The 25,853-nt window shown below is 40.2% G+C and overlaps 5 protein-coding genes across 11 annotated transcripts; 2 read left to right on the top strand and 3 right to left on the bottom strand.

Moving 5' to 3' along the window:
* The first annotated feature begins 42 nt into the window (after nt 1-42).
* Nucleotides 43-4,391, top strand: LOC139772415 (uncharacterized). Its single transcript, XM_071706105.1, has 6 exons — nt 43-236; nt 1,186-1,523; nt 1,814-1,902; nt 2,096-2,279; nt 2,553-2,694; nt 3,007-4,391. The coding sequence occupies exons 3-6, from the start codon at nt 1,814-1,816 to the stop codon at nt 3,411-3,413; spliced, it is 822 nt and encodes a 273-aa protein (XP_071562206.1). The 5' UTR covers nt 43-236; nt 1,186-1,523; the 3' UTR covers nt 3,414-4,391.
* LOC139772402 (post-GPI attachment to proteins factor 6) lies at nt 3,669-13,673 on the bottom strand. 2 transcript variants are annotated; one of them, XM_071706079.1, is made up of 6 exons: nt 13,082-13,673; nt 9,496-9,728; nt 8,863-9,146; nt 7,352-7,990; nt 6,169-7,084; nt 3,669-5,872 (listed from the first exon to the last, which is right to left on the bottom strand). In XM_071706079.1, the coding sequence occupies exons 2-6, from the start codon at nt 9,675-9,677 to the stop codon at nt 5,710-5,712; spliced, it is 2,184 nt and encodes a 727-aa protein (XP_071562180.1). In that variant the 5' UTR covers nt 9,678-9,728; nt 13,082-13,673; the 3' UTR covers nt 3,669-5,709. The 2 variants fall into 2 exon arrangements, with proteins under 2 accessions (XP_071562180.1, XP_071562181.1); XM_071706080.1 differs by lacking the exon at nt 13,082-13,673 and adding an exon at nt 12,607-13,075.
* Nucleotides 13,674-14,332: 659 nt separating this feature from the next.
* Nucleotides 14,333-19,863, bottom strand: Twisted (Protein O-mannosyl-transferase 2). 3 transcript variants are annotated; one of them, XM_071706083.1, is made up of 15 exons: nt 19,733-19,863; nt 18,642-19,011; nt 17,995-18,078; nt 17,822-17,906; nt 17,641-17,745; nt 17,411-17,519; nt 17,064-17,332; nt 16,752-16,858; nt 16,446-16,638; nt 15,977-16,180; nt 15,754-15,905; nt 15,573-15,661; nt 15,350-15,498; nt 14,839-15,248; nt 14,333-14,700 (listed from the first exon to the last, which is right to left on the bottom strand). In XM_071706083.1, the coding sequence occupies exons 2-15, from the start codon at nt 18,722-18,724 to the stop codon at nt 14,595-14,597; spliced, it is 2,145 nt and encodes a 714-aa protein (XP_071562184.1). In that variant the 5' UTR covers nt 18,725-19,011; nt 19,733-19,863; the 3' UTR covers nt 14,333-14,594. The 3 variants fall into 3 exon arrangements, with proteins under 3 accessions (XP_071562184.1, XP_071562183.1, XP_071562182.1); XM_071706082.1 differs by lacking the exon at nt 19,733-19,863 and adding an exon at nt 19,111-19,692; XM_071706081.1 differs by lacking the exon at nt 19,733-19,863 and adding an exon at nt 19,107-19,692.
* On the top strand, nt 19,764-22,739 carry Naa80 (N-alpha-acetyltransferase 80). 4 transcript variants are annotated; one of them, XM_071706109.1, is made up of 6 exons: nt 19,764-19,913; nt 20,003-20,480; nt 21,224-21,343; nt 21,439-21,572; nt 21,719-21,864; nt 21,930-22,739. In XM_071706109.1, exons 3-6 carry the CDS (start codon nt 21,231-21,233, stop codon nt 22,203-22,205), a joined length of 669 nt encoding a protein of 222 aa, XP_071562210.1. In that variant the 5' UTR covers nt 19,764-19,913; nt 20,003-20,480; nt 21,224-21,230; the 3' UTR covers nt 22,206-22,739. The 4 variants fall into 4 exon arrangements, with proteins under 4 accessions (XP_071562210.1, XP_071562213.1, XP_071562211.1 ...); XM_071706110.1 differs by lacking the exons at nt 19,764-19,913; nt 20,003-20,480 and adding an exon at nt 20,510-20,737; XM_071706111.1 differs by lacking the exons at nt 19,764-19,913; nt 20,003-20,480 and adding an exon at nt 20,726-20,835.
* On the bottom strand, nt 22,698-25,156 carry LOC139772421 (flavin reductase (NADPH)). The gene is made up of 5 exons (XM_071706113.1): nt 24,434-25,156; nt 23,510-23,674; nt 23,332-23,421; nt 23,004-23,135; nt 22,698-22,929 (listed from the first exon to the last, which is right to left on the bottom strand). The coding sequence occupies exons 1-5, from the start codon at nt 24,507-24,509 to the stop codon at nt 22,784-22,786; spliced, it is 609 nt and encodes a 202-aa protein (XP_071562214.1). The 5' UTR covers nt 24,510-25,156; the 3' UTR covers nt 22,698-22,783.
* Nucleotides 25,157-25,853: the final 697 nt, after the last annotated feature.

The following is a 25,853-nucleotide window of genomic DNA, read 5'->3' on the forward strand; positions in this document are numbered from 1 at the left end:
AGTGCTTTTCAACGTCGAGTACAGCAGACCCCCACTAATTTGTCCCGTCCGTAACGAGCCTCGCCTGCCCTATCAGAACAGGAAATACCGATTTCTCGCGTTAGAATTAACGAACCTAGACGGCGAAATCTACAATAATGTATTATTAATTGCTTTTACATTCCGGGAGTCGCTCTTACATTCTGTCGTGCACGGGCCTCATCGCATTGAAGAGTTAAGGAACCCAACCTAACCCGGTAATTATCCCCGTAATTATTAGCACGAGCGACCGTTTCTCGGGAATTATTATAAAAGCGTTTCACCCAGCGCAAAAAAAGAACGCACGAAGGTGACGACAATATTAGAATTATGGACTCGGCCGGCCGTGGCTTTCGGCGAATTTCCTGGGGCACCGTCCAGAACGGACCTCTCGAACTCGAGTTGGGGCCTGGGGGAGAGCGCGACACGCGAGCTTCGCGAAAGGGAGCTTCGATTCGCGTTCTATACCTAGCTTCCCCTCCCGTGCGACGTTCGGCGAACGCGCAGATGGAATTTCTTTTCCCAGAAATTTCACCGGAAGGACTCCGACGTGTATGATCTCGTGGCGTAAATCCTACTGGTTACATTCGCTTTCGCGGCTTTTTTGTTTTTTGCATTTATAGATCCTTGATCCTTTGTCCGTGATTCTTTAATTCATATCTCCGTGACTTTATAAATCGGCTACACTTTTATGAATCTTATTTTTGTATTCCTTCCCCATTCTTTTACCATAAATAAAAATTGGCTTTTTTTAATTATTCCACAAATTTTACGTAGGTACTTCTTGTTGTTTGTTAGATAACTTTTATTTCTATCGGGTTATTCTATTTTCCTCACGAAATTCGAATCTTCCAAAGCATAAGTTCTGTCGACATCATGTGCGTTTAATCGCACACATTAACAGTTATTAAAATTTAATTTTATCAAATTATTGATTGCACCATACCATACCTTCCTTAAAAATGTCAAAACCATGTAAACAATTAGGCAGCTACAGGCCGTAATCACCCTCGAGGTTGTGCGCATTTCGTAACATGGGAAGTCGTAACATAGCAGAGGAGATCACCTCAGTCACGAGGTGCTGTAGGCCGGAGTCGCGAAATTTCCCGTGTCAAAAGTCAGTGAACGTCTTAAGAGGACATTGTTGACAGCTGGCTATTATTTCAGCTTCGAGATTTCGAGTGACCGGCGATGGCGACGCGACGCGCCGCGCCGTTGCAGCCATTGCAGAAAGACGGCCTTCTCCTCGCTCGCGACGACGAAGACGACGACGACGGGGAGACGTCATGCACCACGAAAATCTAACAATGAAAGCGAAACCGGCGCTTCAATTATCGTCCACAACTTGTCGTGTTCAGACGACCAAGGCGACTATATATGCCAGAAAGCAGGCACCGCGTAGTCAGTCCGTGACACTGAATCGCCATATCTCATTCTTAACTGACCTCAGGCTGAGGCTTCACGTTTTATCTTAGAGACAGTTTGCTTCACCCTTCTCACCGAAGGTATTTATTCGATCTACTTCAAATAATTTACGTTTATTAATTTACATTTATTATAAATTACGTGTTCGTATTCGTGCGATACATATCACACGAATGTTTACAGCAAATAATTGTCTTGATTTACCGTAACACAATATTCGCACAGTGTCTTAAAAAATCTATAATATATTTCAGAAATTTATCAAGATACGCAAATATTATTGTAAATGTAAATACATTTAATTATATATTTATTGATATATTAATATATTAATCATTAGTTTATTGTCTCTTCAATTTTTCTTTCTCAGATGACGTTTTGTATTTCGCGAAGTTTAACTGTGGCAATAAGCTGCTTCGCCATTCTGATCAATTGCAGTCCGAAGTTCGATGATGGAGGGTAAGTCTCATTTCAACGGTTAAATTAAATTTTGAATAATATTTCTTCCTGAACGCCGCAGAAGCGCAAAAAATACTCAAACGGCTTTCAAAAGAGACTTAAAAACTAAAAATTATTCAGATGACTGATTGTCGATCTTTTTATCGTTAAGACGTCCGTGTTATGTATCTGTCTTTGCATGATCTATCGGTAGATTTGTGCCGAGCTCTATCAGCTACATGGACAAGCAGGCAAAGGCGCAGGATCAGGTGGCCATGCCGTCGTCTCAGATTAAACAGCACAATGAACCATCGAAACGCGAATCCGAGACAAACGACATCGTGGATCGCGGCCAGGAGGCGCGATTTGGTTTCACCAATGTCGGAGGTACTGGGAGTGTAAGTATTGAATCGGATTTCTCTTCCTATCTTTCTCGTATTCTATAAATATCTGCATTTTTACGACATATATAAGTGTCACGCTTCTCTTCTATCTCCTGTTTCAAAAAATGTTATAAAATTTACTTGAAAAACTTGCCGTAGAGCTTATGTTTACTGTTTACTTCGTCGATGTCTATTTTTGTCCAATTGACAGTAATTGGAATCAATTAATCGGAAACTCGTTGTGACGTAATTGAATTAAATTTGTGTAATCAATTAAATCCGGATCAGGGTTACGGAGTGTCGCCTTATGCGCCGGCAAAGATAGATCTTGGTGGACTTCTCTTGGGAGCCATTATAGGCGTGGGATCGATTCTCATCATCCCAAAGCTGCTCTATATCCTGTCGGGCACTTATGGCGCGTACGCGAGAAGTAAGTGTATCCGCTATAGATCTATATTCTATAATGTCATTTCTCGTCGAAATAATCATTTCCACACTGTAAGCCATTGCAAATAGGAAATCTTTTAGAATATTATTTCACAGAACATGATTTACAACTTCACAGATCTTTAATTCAAAACTTGATTACTAAATAAAAATTTGGAACAATTCGAAAGAGCAACATTCCTCCCTCTCTCTCATTTCCGTCGAGGAAAAATTAATCTCTACAAGGAGTTTTTAGCATCTCGTGAATATTCCGTCCGTGAATATGCAGCATCCTTATAAAATCAATTCAATGCAGGTGATGACAACGGCTTCACCCAGACCCTGACGAGGATTGACGATGTCCTGGCCCGTTACGGCATCGACACGACCTCATGCATGCAACGCGCGGTATGCACCTACTCGCAGCAGGCGGCTGCCGCGGCGGGTGACGAAAACGAGAACGAAAACAGGAACGATAAGGACGAGAAGACGACGTCCTTCGAGAAGATGGTGAACGCAGTTACCACCAACCAGGTGTTCCGCACGGCCATGCAAGGCACGGCGATCGAGGAGGCGGTGGAGACTGGTAGGAACGGCAGAAACTGCTCAAGATCGTATCCACATTGCGGCTTCTCGATGGAGACGATGCTATCGCTGCTGGCTAACGTCATCGCGACGGCGAACGCGCGCGTCACGACGCCCACTGACTCCTCGTCATTGTAACACTTTGCTTATGTAATTTTGCTCTTCAGAAAAGGGCGATTATAATTTAAATAGCAAATTAAAGCAGGGGAGAAGAAAAGAAGCGCATAAAATTGACAACTCGCTGTATCTTGCGTATACTCCATTCTATGCGATGAAGAAGTAGGCAAGATAAGAATCTGTTAACAATTTAACTCATAATACCAAAATATGGAATTATTTATCACGAGCGGCGAAAGTCTCGATAGCTTCGGCGATATTTCAGTTCGATTCGTATAACGATAATTTCATGTTTATTTCGTAGAGAATTACATCTGTGTTTTGGGTGTCTGTGTACGTTTGTAAATTAACAAAAGTGAAATCCTCCTCGGCAAAACCCCCGTGCACTCACGTGCGCTCAGCGTGACACACTCTTCTTTCTCTCTTCGGCTATATGTAGAAAATGTTATATAGTCTAAATGGCTTTCACGTTGAGGAAAATAGAATCGACTAGAGTCGCGATACGGTCGCGGCGCATCGCGCTTAACACGTGTCAACAATCAGTACAGGCACTGCCCATGACGATGTTGTATTTACTTATATATGTATATGCGTTACTCTCCCTCGGACAACACAGCATGCATACACAGACGCGAGGATGAATCGGAAAGTAAAGACACGGCGGTTTCCTACTTATTTCGCTTTTCCGCTCTTGTCACGGTGCAAGGCAACTTGAAAAAAATGACTCCGTTTTGAGCATTATCTTCCTATCTAGACGTTATTATTGGCTAGAAAGTTAAAGCGCACAGTTAAAAGAGAGAACATCTGTGTGGATTATTTATAATATCTGGCAGGGGCGGAAATATTAGTGCAAAAGTTGAGACAACAGGTCCTAAATCTGCTTTTTAAAACATGTCCTGTAACATGTGCTTTACGTAGAAGAATATAATTTCTATATGTATGTACTATATAGATATACGTTACTTGTCAGTTATAAAATATAAGAGACATGTATCTTTACTTTTTCATTCACTTTCGAGTATTATTCTTGGAGCAGGACGTTCGTGTGCGAGGTATTGATTCCTAGAAAAAAGGGCTGGTTTCTTAAAATTACATTTCTATGCTCGTATTATCTTCACTAATATAGATGAAGATTAAATTATTTTCATGTTCAATAGGAAGATGAATTAAAATTTAAAGCCTTCTACATAAGAAAAGAGCAATGAGGAATGTATACTTGTTGAATATGGCATGCTCTTGTAAGAACGCATTTGTCGTCAATAATTATAAATTAATAGTGTTACGATAGTGCTACAACAATAGTGCTATCATTAATAAAAGACTAAGGATAGCAGGAAACATTCGTATGAATAAAAGAGCACCATTCGCACGAAGATATCCTTGATTCTTTCATAACGTTTCCAACATTTTACGTATCTTAGAATTGGTCCTTACAAACAGGTCGCGACTGAATTAACAAAGTATAGCGATATATTCTATATTCGTGCGATCAATAAATTTCTCGGAATGTCAAAGTGCATTTCGAAAATACTTCGCGGAATAATAAACAACTTTATAAAATCCAACGTCAATTTCAGCAATAATTATGATAATTATTCTCTTCCGATATTTTCGTGACTCTCAAACTTCAATATTTACATTCAATATGGATTTAATTCTGTTGAAAGCTAAATGAAGAACGAAAACATCTTAAAGTCGATGTCACACTTTCTTCAGTTTCCTTAATGCTTATTAAAATGAGCAAAATTTCTTTCACGGGCGACTTACCTTGATGTAATACTGTCGTTAAATTTGCTTTATGTGTCGCATCTTATTGCTAAATGTATCATTGATCGATCTCGCCGAGTTAATTCCGTCTTCGGAACACTCTCGTATCTATATATACTGCCGATGCTTTTTAGAAGAATAATGTCTCTGATATACATATTTATAATATATGCGTAAGTGCCGAATTCGATCGATCGAACAACTTTTCTACGAAGCGAATCACGCATCTTTACGATAAAACCGAGAAAGCTTCTATATAAGTAAAAGAAGAATAATTTATGTTTTAATCGAAAGATTATAAATAATTCTTTCTTAAGATATCTTCAAGATATGGCAGTTTTCAAGATATCTTTACGTAGAAGATGCTAATTAAAACCAGCGCTTGTGATTCCTTTCGTACAAAAATCGATTCGTCAATGATATCTATTTGTTTGCATTGTAATAATTTCCCTGATGTCTCTTTGGTTGCCTACTATCACATCTCTTAGCTTCTGATACTGTCTCCGGTCTCCTCGAATATCTCCTGGACGCATACGTCGCTCTTTGACCATCACTTCATGTACTTGCGCTTCGGAAGAAGTAGAATAACTCCTATTGCGACACAGATGTGCCACATACTGTGAACGAGATAATAATTCCTGCGTGTTTGCAGGAATGCGTAACAAATGAGGGCCAGAGAGACGAGAAGAACTCCGGCTGGGAAGTAGACAGTCCTAGAAACAGAACAGAACATTTCGTGTTGCAATGAGGTTGCAATGAGGTAGGAAGAATATGAAATACAATGAAAAATATAACTTATTCGGTTGCATATGAAAAGATTAAACTTTTTAATTTCATTATCTTAACGTTGCCTTATTATTTATTACAATATTCTACTCATTTCTATTTAACCGTTTCTACTATATAATTTAATTTTTACTTTATCAAGCAACCATTTTATTATGCAACATTTCTAAATTCTGTTTTTATGATAAAAATTGATTTTTTCCTACATTCCTTTCTTTCTCACCTATACGGACGCGAGGGATATTTGATGGTGCGCCTCCTCCTGCATCTAAGTCCCCAGGACAGTCCAATCAAGGCGGAACCAGTGACGGCCGGTAGCAGGAATACCCAGAGCGCAGTGCGGTCCATCTCGGCGCCCATCGCCAGCACAATCGCTCCGGTTACCTGGCAGAAAGCAGTCAATCGCGGCCCGAACGACGCCATCGCCACCAGAGTCACCCAGATAGCGAGCAGCGCGTTGAAAAAGTCGCAGAACTGCAGCACGCTCAACCGCATGATGCACACACTGTAGATCTCCTCCCCGGCCTCGCAGGCATGATAGAATGTGGAGAAAAACATGACCGCGAAGTAGGCAACCGCTTCGGTGAAGTACTCGCGTCGTATCGCCACGTAGATCGAGCCGAGGAAGGCGAAGTTACTGAACGTGAGGGCGAGCAGCTGCAGAAGTATGCCGCTGGTACTGAGAACGTACGTGTTGTCCGCACAGTCGAAACCGCGATAACCGCCGGTGCAGTGGCACGCCGAGAAGACGAAGCCGCCGCTCATATAATGCATGCACTTGCCATGACCACCGCAACGGCCCTCGACGCACGGCGACGATGACACGACGCTCTCCACCCGGACGGCAGTGCAGCGCGACAGGCAGTCACAGCTCTCGCATGCAACATCGCCCTGCAGACAAGTGCGACCGCAGGAACAAGAGCTGGTGCTGCTGCTAATGTTGGCGCCGCTGTCAGCGCTGATCGTCTTCTTCTCCTCTTCTTCGGGACAGAAGACACGCAGGCTGACGTACCAAGTGCCCGCTTCGGGGAAAGGCACGTGCACGTAAGCCGGCTCGGTCGCATTCACGTACACGTCCGCCGTCGTGAGACCCTGTGCACGGACGCAGGCACCGCCCGAGGTGATGTTCAAGTAGTATCCTAAGGAATTCCAAAGAAACGGGGATGATGAGACGGTGGCGAAGAAATTAATCTTACAATTAGTAGATATAAATTTTATATAGACTATGTGTGCCATTTTTTTACAATTACATATTGAATCGCAAAACAAAGATTTGTTGTAAAATGAGATATCACGCAAGCGACCGATTTAATTTTATGCTTAAACCTTGTTCATTGACAACTTCCTATTTTGATCCCGTAAGAAATTAATTTATTAGAGGCGATTTCTAGGACACGCGAACCAACCTAAGGAAACGCAGGCCACGAGGACGATGTTCTTCTTGTATTTCTCCTCCACGTCGACCAGCTTAAAGCCCAGAGTGACCGTGCCGCCGACATCGTACACCCGGCCGATCTCGAAGCTAAGGACGGAGAGAGCGTCGGCGGTCACGTTGAAGGGCTGGGGCTTCGTGTCATTGCCGCGCAGATGTTCGTAATCGAAAAGGAAAAATTCGGGGAAGGATTTTCTCGACAATACCACCGGCGTCACCTGATCGACCCCGATGTCCGTTTGACGGCTCGTTGGCAGTTGCAGCGTCACGTTCGACGCGTTTCCCGATAGTAGACGAAGGGTCACATAGTGGAAATCGCCTGGGTAGGGCTTGAAGGAGAGCGACTTCTCCGTGGAGTTGAGCAGGCTACCGGCGAGATTATCCTCTGCCGTGATGTGGACAGCAATGTTGCAGTCCTCGCCGCAGGACGATTTTAAAAACAGACTTATTTCCTCGAGGCCAACGTCCGGCACAAGATACTGCACTATCGTCGTGTCAGAGGTCTCGTCTAGCTGCACCTTATAGTTGATCTCAGGATCCACCAAGGACGTCGTAGTTGGCATCTCCACGAACATTTCGGCGTCCATCACAGTCTCACAGGACACGCTGATACCTACGAAACGGTAGTTTCGCGTTAAATCTTGAACAGCGCAGTGGAGATTAGCAAAATCCAGCTCCATTTCTTCAAGCTTCGGAAAAATATATAGCTACACACTTTTATTTATAAATACCGAAAAATAATTTACTTTCGAGAGAATACTTTTGCAGAAATATTTCTACTATTTCAGAAATATTGTCGTTATTAAAGAATTATACTAGTTTACAGTACTTTTGCTCATGACCAACCAAAAAATTCCTACACATTTTACAATAAATAGTATAAGTGCCAAAATTTCAGGAAAAGAATAAGTAACAATATAAAAATTAAAGAATACAATTTTATGTTTGAAATAATTTATTTATAATTCAAAAAAGAGATATGAAAAATGTTTTGTATGAGTCTTTTGCTTCTTGTAAGCTGCTGGGTTTCTCTTAGAAGAGATCAGTAATCACTCATCATGTTTTAATCGCACTATCTTTGATAACGAGTCTCCATAACTGATATAAGCCTCTATAGTTCTATTTATAATCAATCATTTCTATTGCCAATATGGTCTAAGATGTTTTAAATATATTTCAACTTACTTTAATATTACATACTTTTTATAATTTTTTGAAAAAAAAATTAAATAAGATGTGGTGGATATTTCTTTCCTATAAATGTATGTTGTGGACCTATATCTTTAAAAATTGATGGTATTTATATTGATTGAGCAAAAACAAAATAAAAAGTTGCAAACTAGTATTATTATATATCGAACTATACATAAAAGATCACAAACGTTCATAATAAAATAAAATACACAAGCGGCCAATAATATAATTTTATTTTATCCCCGATGTTTCTATTCATTAAAGAAAGTATAATAAATTGTTTCCCTCTACCTTGCTGCTTGATCTTGCCTTCCTCAGGATCGGTCCAGGATCGGAAGGCGATCGCGTACCAGTCACCCGCTGACGGAGCCTCTATCTTGATCATGTATTGCTCGCCGTTGCTCTGCATCTCCAGGCTGTAATGTCGTCGACGATTCTTCGTCTCCATCAGCTTCGCGGCCACCTTCGAACCATCGGGAGAGACGAACGGCAAACTAGCGGACTTTAGATATAACGAGACGTTGACCGGTGAGCATCTACCTATCCCGCCAGTCTTCTCTTCTTTCGCCATGAATCTAAAGCGCGACAAAATATATATCTTCATGTATGAGGGACACAGAAAAATTTAAATGAATAACAGAAAATTTTAGCTCAGCGAAAAACAAGTCGAGGGAATAAAGGTGTTCATTGTTCTTCGTTATCATTGAATAATCTCTTTAGATTAGAACATATATATCAAACCAACTAGAGATATAAATTTTTTAGGTCATTTTGAAAAGAACTAATAAAGATAAATAACATTTGTAGAAACTAATAAATGGGAAAGGACAAAATCTCTCGCTGCTGATACATCCTCGAACCGCATGCGTTAAACACAAGATCTCGAAGAATGTCCCACCGATTCTTTCTCGACCCGATACGTACTTGAAGGCGACCGCGACGGTACGCTCGGGCACATTGAAGTGGATGATCGAGATGTGACGATAGGCGTAATAATCCACTAAGATATTGCTCGGTTGTTGGGCGATCTTCTCTAACTTGCCGCACAGCCCCTGCTGGGCCGCAAGTGTCCATGCCAGCAGCACGGCTAAGGCGCTTTCTCGCATATTCCGACGTCTTGCTACATAAGGAAGGTGCCCGTCCGGTTCGACAAGATGCTACGAAAAAGAAGAAACGCAGCTCGTAACGAAGAAATACAAATATGGAGCGTGCGGTCAAAGGACAAATCCTCTAATTTCCTTTTTTATACGATTTAAGAACAAAAAATTTCTTAATTACGATAACTTATATATGACAATACATATTTGTGTATCGAATTAACGTTTTATGATAGAAGTAACGTTGCGCAGAAAAACATTAATGTCAAGTGGATCACTCGCGTTTATTCTTCGTGTAAGGACGCTTTTTGAACATGTGTTATATGCAGGAATCAAATAACGCGTTATCAGTTCTTATCAGCGTCGAGCGCATGTTCGGCGAACGCGCAATATTACTTTCACAATTGATAAATAGCGAGAACCAAGAGATTCGAAAATCACGCCAATATTAGAGACTATCTTCAACTACGATTTAGGCAGTTTCCTTGCTCGGTTTATGTTTTGTCGTTATTTTCACTATACGATCATTTCACTAATCATATTGTGACGTCTCGATGCACATAAATATCTCTCCTTATCTATTTATTTCAAGAATCTAGGACTTCAATAGCGATGATTCGTGATAATTCCATTTCCCCCACTTACATCCTCCTGGTGTTGAGCTTTCAATCAATAACTAGAGATAAAAAATGTGTTCTTGCGTCTGTCTGCCTATAAATAAGAGTATCTTTCTCGTTATAGGTATTTCGCACCGCGCGCACGTGAAATAATTTCGCTAGCTTCCTGAAAGAGACGCGTGATCTTCACGAGACTCGTGCAACCGTCACATAAATGGAGTCCACGGCATTTCATCGCGCTCGGAAGTGATCACATCCGACTGCCTTCTCGCGTCTGTGACGGATGAATTTTATATAACTCATTTAAAAGATTGAAGGAGCGGTAGAGATCTGTACGATATGCACCGTCAAGTAGGTCAAATTCCATCGTTAATTTACACTTCCTGCGGCCGGCATCGCAAGAAGCAATAAGCTGCCCGCGTGCTTATCGTCGAAGAAACGCATGAATGGCGTTAATGTTGAGCGTCGCGAACGATTTCTTTCAACCCGTTGTTCCTGAGATAATTTTGCACTTCGTGCGTCGCGACCCCGCACGATGAATCCTTTCATTACGCGGAAAAGCTTAATCTGCGATTTAATTACCGTGAGTTATGTGACGGAAAATTAAAGTCACGAAGATTACGAAGAACTGCAGATTTAATTTGAATTTACACGAAAAATTCATTTTAATTCAGAGTTAATAAATTTCTGTAGAAAAATGAAAGAAAACAAAAGCTTTTTTCCTGTCCTTTGCCAGGACACGATCATCAATCGACGAATTATTTATAAATGAGAAATAATTTAATTACCGCGCTACACGTGCGATATGAAAAATCATCTCGTTATTTGACGTAAAAAATTGACAAGATTTATAATAAGAAGTATTTAATTACCGCGCTAAATGTGCAATATGAAAAATTATCGCGCAATTTGACGTAAAAAAAAAATTGACAAGATATTTAATAAAAAAGCTACATAAATCATCTATATTCAATATAAAACTTTCGAACTTTGGCATAATAAAAATGCGCGTAACGTTCAGGGATAACGTTCAGGGAAATTAAATTTTTTTGTTGAAAATGTTGCGTGATTCATAATCGCTGTGCCCTGATAAGATTTATCGATGAATTGATGATTCCGGAACCGTACTGGGGCATTGGATCCGTTAAAGGGTTAAAGAAACCGCGATCGCGAAAAGGCAGTCGTGCATGTATCAAGGATTAATTAACCAGAGCTATCCAGGGCTCGGTCAGCCGAAGCTATTGAGTAAAGAATAAATGAATAAAACATCGACAATTGATATTCGATATCGCAAAAACGGGATCGAATACCGATATCTCCGCTTATCTATCTGTACATATATCCGTTTATCGTCGTTTCGGGGTGACGTGACTAACAATAAGTAATCTATAATTATACACTTACGTATAGAGAGCGACGTTATATATCATGACGGAAGGTCGAAGGTATATCTAAGCATCTTCGAACATCTTTGAATAACGTTAACGATTGAAGCAAATTTTGTTCCATTATTCTATCAATAGCTATCTGCTTGAAGAAAATTGGAACAATAAAAAAAATTAGAATTTAAAGAAATTAAATTAAAATAATACGAGTACCTATTCGAATATAAAACATTAACGGAAATTGACGAAACTTTTCACTCTGTAGAATATAATCTCTAACACTAATAATTAGCAATTAATTCTTCTATCTGCCTAAATATATTTACGCTACGGTCATGTTTCTCGGACCACATTACAACGATGATTGTTAGATTTATAATTTGACGCGCAATTATCATTGCTATATTGTAACTTGATAAGGACCCAAAGCACGGGTCGAAACGTCGTTTTAATACATTGAATTGATTGCCAGTCAGGCCGACAAAATCTCGTTTTTATTATTATACCACTGGCGAAGAATTATTTATTGAACTAAATATATTTTTTATTACTTTTTTAATCATAATTTTTATTTTACGATAAAAGCATAATCAAGATTATTTGTTTCGTATTTAGTATACATATTTCATTCAATAATCATAAGACGAGGTTGAATCCCGGGGTTAGAATAATTAGTTATTCGAAGAAAATTCCAATAGAAAAGAAATTAAAAAAATTGACGGAATTTTTAACTCTATGAAATTTACTTCTCAATTCAGAACTACGAAAGGAAAACTTATTAAAGTTCTTTTTCATATTGATTTGTTCATAATAAGCAAATAATCAATATTATTTATTTCGATATATTTTATCTATGATCGTAAAATGAGATCGAATCTGGAGATTAGAATAGCGCCATATGGTTGGGCAGCGAGTAATTCAAATTTACAAACTTACCTTTTCAGCAAGCGCAATTGAATTTATTTAAAAAACAATTTGCAAACGCAGACACATGGATTATCACAGGCACATTTTTCTTTTTTCATTTATCATATCCTAGCAACGGCAATTGTGTGCGCGCGATTGTATACACAATGTTAAAGCCAATCGCATGTTCGCTTCACTCCCCTCGTGTACGAGACGCTTTCGACGCGTTGACGCGACGCGTTGCGCAAGTCGTCGACGTCGTCGTCGCGACGCTCACGAGGTTCGCGAGGGGGAAGACGTCCGACGGTGAAAGCTCTCCACGTAGAGACACCATCGAGTCATTCGAGTCTAGCCGTGACGCGATCCCAGCTGCCAGCAACAAGTGCTTATAATACGCACGAGCGAGACTGTGATCGCTTCTATTTAAACGGAGCAGATGATATCTCTCCACGCGGCGAAGGCGAAGCTCCGCTGATAATTTCGCGAGCGATTTCGTTATCCCTACCTATTTTCGCAAGCCCGCAATATGTCCGGCACGAGCGGCCGCCGACGCGCCACTGATTGCGGCATCCGCTGGTCCACCGCGACGCGACGCTCGGACCGGTGCCGGGCACCGACCGTCGACCGTCCGGATGACTATCTCGCGGCGGACCGCCGGCGCGGGGAAGCGCGCACTGATCGAGTTCGAGTATCCGAGAGCGCGTCTCGCTCTCGGCCCTGTCCCTCGGGTCTCGGTATCGTCGTCATCGGCGGCGGTGGAGGCGGTGGAGGCGGTGGCGGCGGTGGCGGCGGTGGTACGATACGCGTGCGTCCCCTCTTATCACTGGCAACGAAAGCTCGCGCGCGCGCGATAACGTGTGCTTGCAAGCGCGAAGCTTTTAACCTCGGCGAGTCAACCTCTGGCGCACGCGGTTGTCAAGCTCAAAGTTTTGCAGGGGGAATTTTTTAGCTCGAGGCTTTACAGGAGAAACCTTCGAGCTTGAAGCTTTCAAGCTCTCGATACTCTTTCCTTCACCGATCAATCTTTATCTAACGCTGAGCCTCCAAATTCCACTTGTTCCAGCACAATGCTCTCGAGCTTTTCAACCATGCAGATTCTCTCAATCGCGAAACTATCTTTCTGTAGCGAAAGCTCACACTTTACTAGCAAGGAACTCAGCATTGCCTGTCAATTTAATTGCCCACGCGCTTTCGTCATCGATAAAAACACACACGTGTATATGCACATACCCGTTCTCTTCGGTATGATGTGTCGCTCTGATATATACGTCATTTCTTAGTGATTGCGCGTTCTATTGACCCGCATTATCTCCACGATAATTCTATGAGTGATTATATAACGACTGACATCCGGCTAAATTTTGGCGGATTACAATGATCATCTTGAAGGGGGGGTTTCAGAGATAGCCGAAGGTAGCGCATGTAGTGCATTCGAAAGTGAGCATGATGGAGGCTTATCCCGCGACAAATACGTCTATGTATATGTAGCCGTATTATCGTTACAATATATTACGATATAAACGAATGATATATTGCAGCAGAATGATGTTATCGCTAGGGCGGCAGACTGGGGATGGTACAAGCATGTCGCAAGACAAAATCCAGCGGCAATATTGGAAAACATAACGCATGGAGCGTAGTTTTTTCTTCAAGTGTGGCATATTGTTTTTCGCGAAGACATTCTTGAAAGAAATCACAAAGGAAATCCGGTTTCTGACAGAATAACTATGGAATGGCTGAAATACTTAACAGCGGATTGTTTTACTGTTAAATCATTTTAATGTTGTACGAACAAATTGTAAAAAATATAAAACATAAATATAAATCGCTATATATATAGTTTGAATATAGAAAATATAAATAACAAATAAGATGAGCATTTTCCAATATCTCAGTCATTGTTAAAGATGTAAGTTAGTATTCTTAGTAGTACAGTAGTGTAAAATATACTGCATTACTAATTACTTATACCGCGAAACAAGTATATATACTTTGCGTTACGCTGAATAAATCAGGTTTCAAAATTCCCAAGATTCCATCCACCTTAAAGAATGCATCGAGCTGTCGGGATCCATGGCGGACGGACCGTCCATCCCATAAGCCAACGGCGAGAACAGATAAAAACTGCAATTTAAATTTAAATTTTCATCAAAAATTTTCATCAAATATCTTTCGATATAGCTTAATAAAAATTACATCCGATCAAAGATCCTTAAACTCCAAAAATTACGTCGACGTTGTAAGATTTGAGCGAGACTTTACCTGTATACAGTGCCGGAGATTACGATTCCCAGAACAACATGATAAATCGTATTTCCCACTTTGCCGGGTAGCAGCAGTAGAAGGCTCTCAATGATGTGATTCAACGTAATCCCGGTCAACATGGAACTGTATAATAGCGCTGGGAAGTAATGATGAAAGTACAGCACCCTGGTCATCGCCCAGAAAGGTGCGTAATGCAGTATCCATCCGAGGAAGAGCCACTTGCCGGCGTGCGTTATCTTTCTTCGCTGCTCCATCATGACGGCATCATCGATACAGCCCCGTTGTTCGCGCACGGAAGCGTGAACGTAAAGAATTATGAATATTACGAGGAAGACTATGTTTCCCCACCAAATGATGGGATTGCCGAGTAAATATATCCTTTGATTATTCCCGGAGAAGAATTGTCCCTGCAGAGAAAGACAGTGGTTTCTTTTAGGATTTGCCCCGTCAACCCGCCATAGCAATGACATTACTTTAGCGAATAATAGTGTAAAAATTGATCGTTTACCCTGTAGTTGATAGGCCACTGCCACGGTCGCGAGGACACCTCTCCTTCTTTTACTTTTAGATCTGAATTGCCTTGCAACATCACGGCATGTGACTCCAAGAATCTGTCTAGGAATCCTGGCGCGTATACTCGGAAACTGACGTTTGGTACTAATAAAAATGGACAGTGTTATAATCGCTTTAATTGTTAATGATAAATTCAACGGCTTATGTCGCTCACTTACATTTGGCGTATTGATTATCCTCGATGTTCCATAACCCATTTTTATCTCTCATGTTAGGGTTGCAGGAAACCTCTTGTTGGCTGTACCCCCTACACAAATTAAAAATTTATCGTACAACGGAAAGTTGGTTTTACGCGAGCTACGAAAGAATTAAATTTATGTAATTTCTATCGATACTAACCATTTCGGCAATGTTTTGCCGCTGCACGTTAACACGCAATGATGAAGGTAATGCACAAACTTTAATTTACTTGTCACTGTCTCCACCACGTCGCCATCTCTTCCATTCGTTATCAATATTTTCCAAACGTCGTTAGCATCGCCCGTACCATTCTGATGAACAAAAAAAAAAACATTTCATGAAAAAATTAACGCCAGTCAGAATCACGTTGAAATCACCTTACCTCTCCGTACCCAGTGACTTGGTAGTGCTTCTTCGATATCGGCGCGATCTCTTTGTGTGAATGTAAATTCCGTCTCGTAGTAATATGCTCCAGACGCACGAGGTCGCCGTGTTTAACTAATTCCGGCTCTGGCGGTATGACGTCTGTGTCGAATTTCTTCACCAGCCACAGATTGTTATCATCCTTGTGAGAATAGGTCGTAATCTGTAATACGTCAGATACGTTAGTTAATAATAGAGGAACTTCGTTTTACTCATTGTTGCCCACTATTGTCGCCCACTCAAATCATTATTCTATTGTTATACGTATTTTCCGCTTTTTTCTCGATTAAAATAAGATATGCATCATATCATTTATTTCAAGATAGCTGACATCAATTTATCAATCTATGTATTCTGTCTAAATTCACTTTATATTTACTCTTTAATTCTATCTTGTGTTAAATATAAATATTCGTATGTATAACAACCTGTTGCTGTCTAGCGCCAACTCCCTCGGGATATAAATGCCAGTGGGAATGCAAGTAACCACCGCCTGTGCGATGATTTTTTAATGTGACAGTGGCACCATACGCCAATTGTCGCGGCATCGTCGCGTTATATAAAGAATTTCCGCGTAATAACGATTGAAACTCGGAACTGTAGAAGCCGTCGCCACTTCCGCTAAGTAAAACATAACGTCCATTTGTAAATTAAATATTAGCAGAAATTTGACATTAATAAGAATAGGCTATTAAAAAAATGCATATCCTATATGTCAAAGCAATACTTCTTACCTCTTATTTAAAACGGAAAGATGAATATAAAAAAATAGCATGTAAAGTAAAGCCGGTAATAGGATGAGGCAAAAACACCTTGCTAACAAATGTTTCCCCACATAAGACTGTAAAAAACAAAATCGAAATCGTCCTTTGGAAATTCAATTGTCCATTCGGTCTCTTACTAATTATTAAATTAATAGCATCACAAACTCGTTAACTAGTTCGTTAATCACTAACATTAATGTCAATTAACAAAAATGCGAAATTTGCACTACTCGCAACGTTAAAAGTCTCGAGATATCAAGTTCTTATTATTAAATTACTCACAATAGGCTTAGACAGATCACCCAATTCTCGCCAGAGCTCGTACGCGGTGTAAAGACCCACGAGTAAAACGACAAAGAGCCCGACAAATTTCACGCTAATCGTACATGCAAGCGAGGCTCCGGTGAACGACAACCAAGACCACCAGGGTCGCGTGAATGGACGATCTCGGAGTGACGATACACGTGCCATGCCCCACGTCGCACACATCATAAAACATAACAATATAGGATCCAGTAGAATATACTGATTCAACGTCAACAATCCTACATCTGCAACATGAAAAACGAGTCGTTTCGTTAATCTTCAAAATTTAGGATTATCTATAATCATAAAAATGTTATAATTACCGCACAAAATGAGGAAGGCAGCAAGCGTAGAGGCGCGAATCGACTTGGTAAGATCCCATACAATAAGATACGACAGAGGGACAGTGGTTGCGCCCAAAATTGTACAGAACTAAGACGGGAAATATTTTTGATTAACTTTTTGCAACTTTAATGACATCATTAAATTTTGTAAATTCTTTGATAGGTCTCGTTTTTTTAATTTTAATTAAAAAAGAGTTCGATTAACTTACAATTCTCATGCCGATGTAATTGACATTCTCGAATTTATCCCCTGGTTTTTCAAAAGCAAACGTCCCGTCATAGCCGGTCATATATCCGGACAAAGCAATGAGCATCTAAAACAGAGTATAAAATATTTTTCAGTCTCATGACTGAGTTTTCTACCTAGAATTCTCTCTCTGAGAAACCTACCTTTCCTAAAGGTGGATGCACGTCAAAGAAGAACGTCCTGTTTATGTACCAACTCCCCATTTTGCCGAAATGTGTTTCGTCCCAACTAAAAGCCAAAAATTTCTGAGAACTCCCCCTTTAAAGAAAGTTAACAAAGCCTAAATAATATTGATAGGATCTTTGATCTCTCTTACCATACATGCTGGGGTTCCCTGACTCTGTAAAATCTGGTGATCAAAGTAAACGTAGTTATACCTCCGAACAGAAGCCACCAGTCCCTATAAATATAAAAACAGACTGTAATTATAATTAATCATCTTATCTATTTCACGTTAATCTGTCGCATTACAGAATATTTTCACAATTTTCAATAATAATTATCTATCTATATATATATATATATATATATATATATATATAAACTAGAATGTCTATCTGAGTGTCCCCATTAACTCCTAAACCCTTTGAATAATCTGGATCAAATTTTGCATAGTTACTTTCTAAACCCCTGTGAAAAATGTAGGCTGCTGTGAAACATGGACATCTCACCCTAATATTCTAGATATATATAGAAGCCTGGCAGTGTGCCCCAGGGGTAGTTTAAGCTAGTTATGAATAAAGAATACTTTTTCAAAAAGAACAAAAATATCTAAGATATAACTTTTGAGAATGACATTAGTCGAGAGAAAAACATCTGGTATCTCTATCATTTTAATACAGTCTAACGAGAAAAGTAATTTATCGGGAAAACAATAGAGTCACATTTTCGACACATTTTTCACTGAAAAGTATACAATCAACACAAGTACAGCAATCCAGATAAAATTATAACTTCACATACGTCGCGCTCTCTTCCTTCTCGTTCGCTTCCGAGGTCGTCGCATTTTTCGATTTGCAAACAGTTTCTTGGGTACCGCTTTTCATGCCTCCTTCTTTATTTATACTTCGTAAACCGTGGGATGTATTGTTGCATTTGCATTGAAAGAGTCGCGAACAGGTATCAGCGGACACGGCCAGGGTCTACGATGTACTCGTGTACTGAATTATGTTACAGCGACGAACTCGTGCGTCTCGCAGCATGTATATCCAACATTTCCCGTTCGACACTTGGCTACACGACAGTCACGACACGTCAAACTGCCGTCTTCTTCCTTCTTATTCCTTCTTCCGCGTGTGAACGACGCGGCAGACGGCAGGATGCAACGCGTAACCTAGAAGGCACAACTCACGTTATTAAAATTTCACGTCGTGTTTGATCATCCACGAGAATAATAATTATTATATTATAGAATAAGATGCAGCTTACATACAATACTATCGCGCCATAAATATCCATGCTTATTTACAAAGCATAATAAGTCAATTAATACTTCATTACAAGCCGATTGTTGAGATACTTATATTAGTATACGCCGAAAACTTTATATCGACAGTCGATGATATTGATATTCTTCAATTGGGCCACCGATAATCACGAAAAATTATCTGTGATATCCAGAGAACATTAAAACGTCTAAAAGACGTTTGAAATTTGTTAAACGTCTTGTAAAATTGTCAGAAAGGCGTTTTTTTTTAATTATAGCTACGATAATGCAGTTGTGTCTGCTCCGCCGCGTTGAAAATGCAGTTTCCTGTCAAATCGAATTTACACGCATCGCCGTCACGTGCACGTGCGGTGTGTCACGTGCGCGAGAAATGCGGACCACATCACATACTCCGAAAATAGAATGGAGGTTACGGGAGGAAATGGGACGCACCGCACGCGGCACCGAAAGAAAAAGGGTCGTCTCCCCTTGTTTTTCTCCTCGTCGGAGCGAACATTAATAGACTCGGTCACGGGCGTCTTTTTCGTACTTTCGTAGGCCGCCACGTGGGCGAAACTTTTCTCAATTGCTCTCAATCGAGGATTCTTAAATCTAACATTTTGCTCACCGATTATCATTATCGTCGATTTATCCCGAACCTTGCAGAATTTATAGTATTAAGTACTATTAACGATTGGAGAATATATGTTTTTATACCCCCGATAGATTGTTATATAGATGCAGAATATCAAAGGAAGTGTTATCTCGTTTTACCATTTTAATGGAATACGTTTTAAGAGAACCACCAGGTATTCCTGGAGCTGCCGTTGGCTTTCCTCTTTCCTGTCGTATTAATCACGTAGAATTAATCGTAGAATTAATCACGAGTGTGTTACAGGCAGAAAATACAATGTGAGATAATACAGAGATGGGCTGAAAACAAGCATATAAAAGAACCCGTTTAAAGAGAAGTAGGTCCACGCGTTCCAGTCAAGAGTCATTTAATGTATTTGCGATTTTTGCATTCCGAAATTCTCTCTCCAAATGCCGAGGTACTTGGACCGAGACACGAGCCACACGAGGTGATCTGCCCGTCAGAAAACGCAGAACCACGAGGACCCCAGGAAATCCGAGAAGACAGAGGCGCGACGGCGGCGGCGGCGCGCCTCGTTATAGACGCCGCCGCATTAGATTATGCGGCATAACGCGAACGCGCGGTGGGGATAAAGCCCCGAAATATCGTATTCCGGAGCGGAAAACTTGAGATGGGACACCACGTCGGTCATCGTCACCGGCGAGCACCGCGTCCGACTGTCCGAGTACGCGGGAACGAGTTCTCGGACTTCTCGGCCTCCGCCTCCGTTAAGAGATACACGGTAAAGGCATCCTCTCCTCGCCGTCTTGCCTGTCAGTGCCTGTCAGTGGCAACTGGCAAGATGCGACGCGACAGTTTGATAGACTTTCCGCTACGATAGGCTCGGCTGTAATCGTACATATACACACGTGTACTCGCGGCTGCATCTGCATCCAAGATATATTTATATATAGATATGAGATAGGAAGACGTATGTATGTCAGGTGCAGCTCGATTAAGGGAAATAAGACGTATACAGGGAGATATGCATTAATTAAGGTTTGTAAACTCATAGGCGTTTGCAGCATTTCATAGCTGTATCGCAAGCTCGTGTAGCCGTTTTCGTACATAATAGGATATATTTTTAGGGCTGACAGGTGGGTATATGTGTGTGTCAAATGAGTTTTGATTGCAGAGGATAAGTAGATGTGTTAACAGGTTTAGTTAAAAGGAGATACTTTGATATTCTAATAAGTTTCACTTTCAAGAATGATAAAAGGCTATACATAGGAGATACATAAAAATATAAATGAGAAGCAAATTTTATATATTTCTATAGAAGAAAATAGATAAACTTAAAAATATAAAGATGCAAAAAATTAAACATGTATTTAAATGCAAAGAGATTTAGGATAATTATATACGTGAAAAAGTAGTGATATACATTTGAAGATAAAGGTATCTTTCGACATCCTTTACGAATCTTTAATAATCTGTTTAATTAGATTCTGAAATGTGTCTAACAATATCCGTTTTTGGTTGCAGGCGAGATATGACGGAAAGCAACGTTAAGTATGTAGTGTTACCTCTTCACCATCGGCCTGACTTGATCAAAGACTGTTGTAAGTTGCTTAATTCTGAATGGCCTCGAAGCGAGACTGCACGGTGTGTTACTTCTCTCCTTGGTTTCAAAGATAAGATCTAGGAAAACAGCAAGGATATATCAACGAACTAACAGTTTTTGTATCGTTTCATTACAGAATGAAATCTCTAAATGTATCTTGCGACGGTTTTCCCACGTGTCTGGTTCTAATTAACGATGAGAACAAGGTTCTCGGGCACTGCAAGATATCTCTTGTGGCCAGATCGAAAGTCAGCTGCTTCATAGAGTCTGGTAAGCAAAAGCAAGAACGACAGCAGCTTTAATACACGTACACGGCATTAGAATTGACAAGGAAATTAATTTAAAGCACATGTTAATATATAAGTTAAATCCACATAGTAAACCGTAAAGGGAACTACATATCTGCGATATTTTAGTTGTAATCGACTATCGGTGTAGATCTCGAGGATTAGGATCTAGACTGTTACGCGGCGTGGAGGAGTACGTCGCGAAAAGAGGCCTGAAGAACATCTACCTAAAGACGGACGGTCAGGAAGTGTTTTATTATAAGAACGGATACAAGGTGTGCGATCCATTTAAAGCTTACGGCATTAACGACATCATAACCGCCAGTCCGCCCCTCGGCAGGACAAGATTCAAGGAACGGAACGGCGATCAGTCCGCCGGACAACCGCCACCACCACCACCACCGCCACCCCCGATGCCGGCGTTTCAATTGTCAAAGTTTTTCGACATGCGTATGCTGTCTCAAAAGACGCACATGGTAAAAAAATTGTGATACTAGCGTTACATCAAAATTTCAGAACGTGCTCCGCGCGTTCCGCTCACGCCAACGAGAGACCTTTCACGTCAATTGAAATTAGATGTTTAAAGAAGAAGAAAAAACGAATACAATTCAAGTAGACCAAAAAAGAAGTAGGATTAGATGAATTGGCACATTGCTTAACGAAGAATTTCAGCCTTTTCGTTTAGGAAATCATATTCATTAGTACATATCAATTATATAAACGATTTTTCGGAACGTGAAATCATCCTCGAATGAACGTGCATTTGACTTTCCAGCTCGGTCGGGCGACGCGAACGAAGCACTGGATACTTCAAATTCTGTTCTTATTATAAGTTACAAAATAGAGAGCGCCGTACTTATTTTTCGAACTTTATAATACAGCTATTTTTATAAATCTAATTTATGGATGATCAGCAGGCAGATTCGTCCTCAGCTTTTTAGCAATTTTCCTCGTCAGAATACGCCTCTATTTATTTCAAATATTCTTTCCCTGTCTCTTAAATTCCAGCGACAGAACACAATGCGCTTAACACGCTCGCTTCTTTCCATCCAACTCGTGCGAATCGAGTCAATTGCATAAATGCCAAACTTATCGAACGTGATAACAGTTTACATAAATATACATATTTATTTTTCCACTAGAAAAAATACATGCATCTTATTATTTATATATCCCTACATTCCCCTTCTCGCATCATGCCGTGTTGGCGATGCCGCAGACCTTTTGGTAATAATCGGGATTGTCGAGACACTCGACGAGAAACGCACCCAAGTCGTGTTTGGAGATTATTCGTCCAGGTGAAGAATCGAATGTGACGGTGTACTTGGATTTTGGTGTGTCTGGAGAGAAAAATGAAATCCGTGAGATTTCTCGAGAAAATCATGCTTCGTCATCTCTCATTATCTAGACATACCTGCAATGTGTGGTGGCAGTATCGCCACCCACTTTAAACCACTCGATTTGATCATATCAAACATGCGCTGGTGATCTGCAGTCACATCTTTAAATATAGCCGGCACTGCTTCAAATTTGAGGAATAAAAACGCTGAAAGACAATGACAGACATTAGTGGAGAAAAGTAAGCATATACAATAAAGTTGAATATTTAGACTCAAGTTTCCCAACAAGTTCCAAGGGTGTCAAGAGTGCCAAAAAGATATCTTTTTGAGCAATCATGCAAGATTGGGCGCAATAATATATTTCTATTATTATCTTTTTGTTTTTGCAATATTATACCTTACCTGACAAGCATACGGAAACCAGCTCAACATTATGCGCTTTCATGGCGTCTATTATATTCTTCATGCCTTGAGATAGCACGGTAGTAGGACCTTGAAGTAGCATAAAACAAATAAGTACAGCATATCTTATAAGACAACAACGAAAGATGTATAAATATTGAAAAATATATGTACTTACTCAAATCATGCCCGGTACCAAGCACTACCACGACGGCGTCTGTACCAGCTACCGCATTTGCAACCTGCTTCGCATTAGTAACATCTCCAACAACTGGTTCGACATCACTCTTAAGATCTTCGGGAATCTTGGCCTCATCTCTTACAAAAGCTTTCACCACCAGACCTAAATGACAATGACAATCAAGAAAAATGTTGATATAACACTTGATTTAAATAGATAAAAAGTTAATACATCATGCACACAAAGTTACACAATAAGATACACGATAACTTATGTGTCACAAGTACATTTATTTTAAATATAGAAACATAGAAGGAAATATTAATTACATAAATGTTATTGACACTATTCGTGATTCTGTTAGTCACATATCACATTATTTTGTGTGGATAAACATTTTAATTTTATCTCTTTAAGAAGAAATTAACTACTCACTAATTGTACAATTTATTTTAATGTAGCCTCACATATATATATATACACACATAAACTGTCGTTATTGCACGGTTAACGTATATAATTCGCCGTTATACAAAACAAATCGATATAATTACTGATCTTACAGATCGCTCAATTTAAAAATAAATCTATATAACTCGCAAATGAGGTCTAAATTGTCGCGACAATTGCTCTCCATACAAATTGTCGTCACTCCCGAGTGACGGAACGAGGGACCCGAGGGACTCTTTTAACAATTAGGTTCGTTCTTTGTAGCCGAGCTTCTTGTAACTTTCCATCCTTCCTTTTTTTCTGTCTAATATCTAATAATATGTATATTTGCTTTATTTCGAGCGTGAAAGGTGTAACGTGGTGCAATCGCGAAGATTCCGAATCGTCGCCGCATCGTTGCCGGCCGCCGGCGACAACCTCAGGAGAGAAAAAAAAAAGACGCGGCAACGAGCGATCGGAAGAGAGACTTACCATTTACCACGGCGGTTCTCAGAGCGCAAAGACCAGTGTTCCCGGTGCAGCCGAATATCACGACTCGCTTCCTCATCTCGCGCCGAGTTACGATCAGCTACGATGCGCGTTATCGTGGGGTACGCGCGATTATATCTGCCTCGCGAGGCGAATGACGAATCATATTTTTCTTTTTCCCTTTTTTTTTTTTTTACGATCGTCGCGGAGAGAATCAACGACGCGTTGCCAGCGAGCGCACTGATTGCACCGATAGCTGATATGATATATGATAACGCGACGCGTAACGCGACGTAACATGTAAATAAATTATTCCCCTCGCAACACTCTGTTTATTTCTCGCAATGTCAGCTTATTAGGCGTTATATAAATGTACATTTTGATAATTATATGTCACATTCTCTGTTATATGTGCGTTTAATTAGCGCGCTGCGAATAATGAAATGTAAAGATATCAAGATTATTTCTCTCGTAACATCGCCCGTTTTCTCACGATGCCGATCTAATTAAGTTATTAGGCGTTGATTAAATGCATATTTTAATAATTATATATATTGCATGTTTGCCGAGCTGCGGCTATTATAAAATACCAACAATATCTCGCGGGGGATATATTTAATCATCGATCTTGTATTGATATTATTCATTTTGTATGTTATTTATATATTTTATTAGTACTACTATGGCTGCGTTCAGGGAGCACGCTATTAATTAGCGCTATTTGCTTATTCTATCCTTGTTCTACACTTGATGAGCGATAAAGATAGGATGATGTAATAGCGCTAATAGCACGCTCCCCGAACGCAGCCCATGAGTTATATCTAATATAAATATAAGTGAAATTTTGTGTGATTTCGTTACTGCAATTCTGAATTAAACATTTATATAGCAATATTTTATTGATTAAATTGATTGTAGATTTTGTTGGATTATATGTTAGCTTTGTAGATAACAAAGTTTATTCTTTGTAGCTGGTTTTTTTTGGACCTTTTTATCCTTCTTTTTTTCTCTTTAACGCCTAACGTTTATATAGCTATCTCGTTTCACATGCGGAAAGTGGCGGAAAGCATGCACAGAGAACAAACTTTCGACTTTTCGTCTCGGGAACGGGGGGGGAGGGGGAGGGTGGAATAATAAATAACGCTATTCAATAATGGACGGACGACGCGCGACGGTCGAATCAAAGCATCCAATTTTTCTTCAGAGTTTCAGACTGTTCAGACTAAAGTTTTCGTATCGAGTTTTTATAGTACGTTCTCACTGGAAAACATCCAATGGGAACCGTTTTCCAAGTACAAAAAATATCCCATTCGAAAATCCTTCGAAAGCGAGTCCTCCCAATGGATGATCGGATATGAATATCTCATTGGTCGCCGATCATTTGGAAGCGTGGCTTTCGGCCGCGGTGGACTTTCCCATCTAT

The sequence above is a fragment of the Temnothorax nylanderi genome, unplaced genomic scaffold (genome assembly GCF_030848795.1).
Source record: "Temnothorax nylanderi isolate EJ_2023f unplaced genomic scaffold, tnyl_v1.0 TNYL_tig0049_pilon, whole genome shotgun sequence".
Classification (NCBI taxonomy): Eukaryota; Metazoa; Arthropoda; class Insecta; order Hymenoptera; family Formicidae; genus Temnothorax; species Temnothorax nylanderi.

Excerpts from the sequence above, each read along its gene's own strand:
- LOC139772415 (XM_071706105.1), top strand. The coding sequence starts at position 1,814 with ATGACGTTTTGTATTTCGCGAAGTTTAACTGTGGCAATAAGCTGCTTC. Across the intron at positions 1,903-2,095 it reads CCGAAGTTCGATGATGGAGG|ATTTGTGCCGAGCTCTATCA; the intron begins GTAAGTCTCATT and ends ATCTATCGGTAG. Across the intron at positions 2,280-2,552 it reads ATGTCGGAGGTACTGGGAGT|GGTTACGGAGTGTCGCCTTA; the intron begins GTAAGTATTGAA and ends AATCCGGATCAG.
- LOC139772402 (XM_071706079.1), bottom strand. The coding sequence starts at position 9,677 with ATGCGAGAAAGCGCCTTAGCCGTGCTGCTGGCATGGACACTTGCGGCC. Across the intron at positions 9,147-9,495 it reads ACCGTCGCGGTCGCCTTCAA|ATTCATGGCGAAAGAAGAGA; the intron begins GTACGTATCGGG and ends GTCGCGCTTTAG. Across the intron at positions 7,085-7,351 it reads CGTGGCCTGCGTTTCCTTAG|GATACTACTTGAACATCACC; the intron begins GTTGGTTCGCGT and ends GGAATTCCTTAG.
- Twisted (XM_071706083.1), bottom strand. The coding sequence starts at position 18,724 with ATGAAAAGCGGTACCCAAGAAACTGTTTGCAAATCGAAAAATGCGACG. Across the intron at positions 17,746-17,821 it reads TGCATCCACCTTTAGGAAAG|ATGCTCATTGCTTTGTCCGG; the intron begins GTAGGTTTCTCA and ends ACTCTGTTTTAG. Across the intron at positions 15,906-15,976 it reads AAGTCACTGGGTACGGAGAG|AATGGTACGGGCGATGCTAA; the intron begins GTAAGGTGATTT and ends TTTGTTCATCAG.
- Naa80 (XM_071706109.1), top strand. The coding sequence starts at position 21,231 with ATGACGGAAAGCAACGTTAAGTATGTAGTGTTACCTCTTCACCATCGG. Across the intron at positions 21,344-21,438 it reads CCTCGAAGCGAGACTGCACG|AATGAAATCTCTAAATGTAT; the intron begins GTGTGTTACTTC and ends GTTTCATTACAG. Across the intron at positions 21,865-21,929 it reads ATTATAAGAACGGATACAAG|GACAAGATTCAAGGAACGGA; the intron begins GTGTGCGATCCA and ends GCCCCTCGGCAG.
- LOC139772421 (XM_071706113.1), bottom strand. The coding sequence starts at position 24,509 with ATGAGGAAGCGAGTCGTGATATTCGGCTGCACCGGGAACACTGGTCTT. Across the intron at positions 23,675-24,433 it reads GAGAACCGCCGTGGTAAATG|GTCTGGTGGTGAAAGCTTTT; the intron begins GTAAGTCTCTCT and ends ATTGTCATTTAG. Across the intron at positions 22,930-23,003 it reads ACTGCCACCACACATTGCAG|ACACACCAAAATCCAAGTAC; the intron begins GTATGTCTAGAT and ends TTTTCTCTCCAG.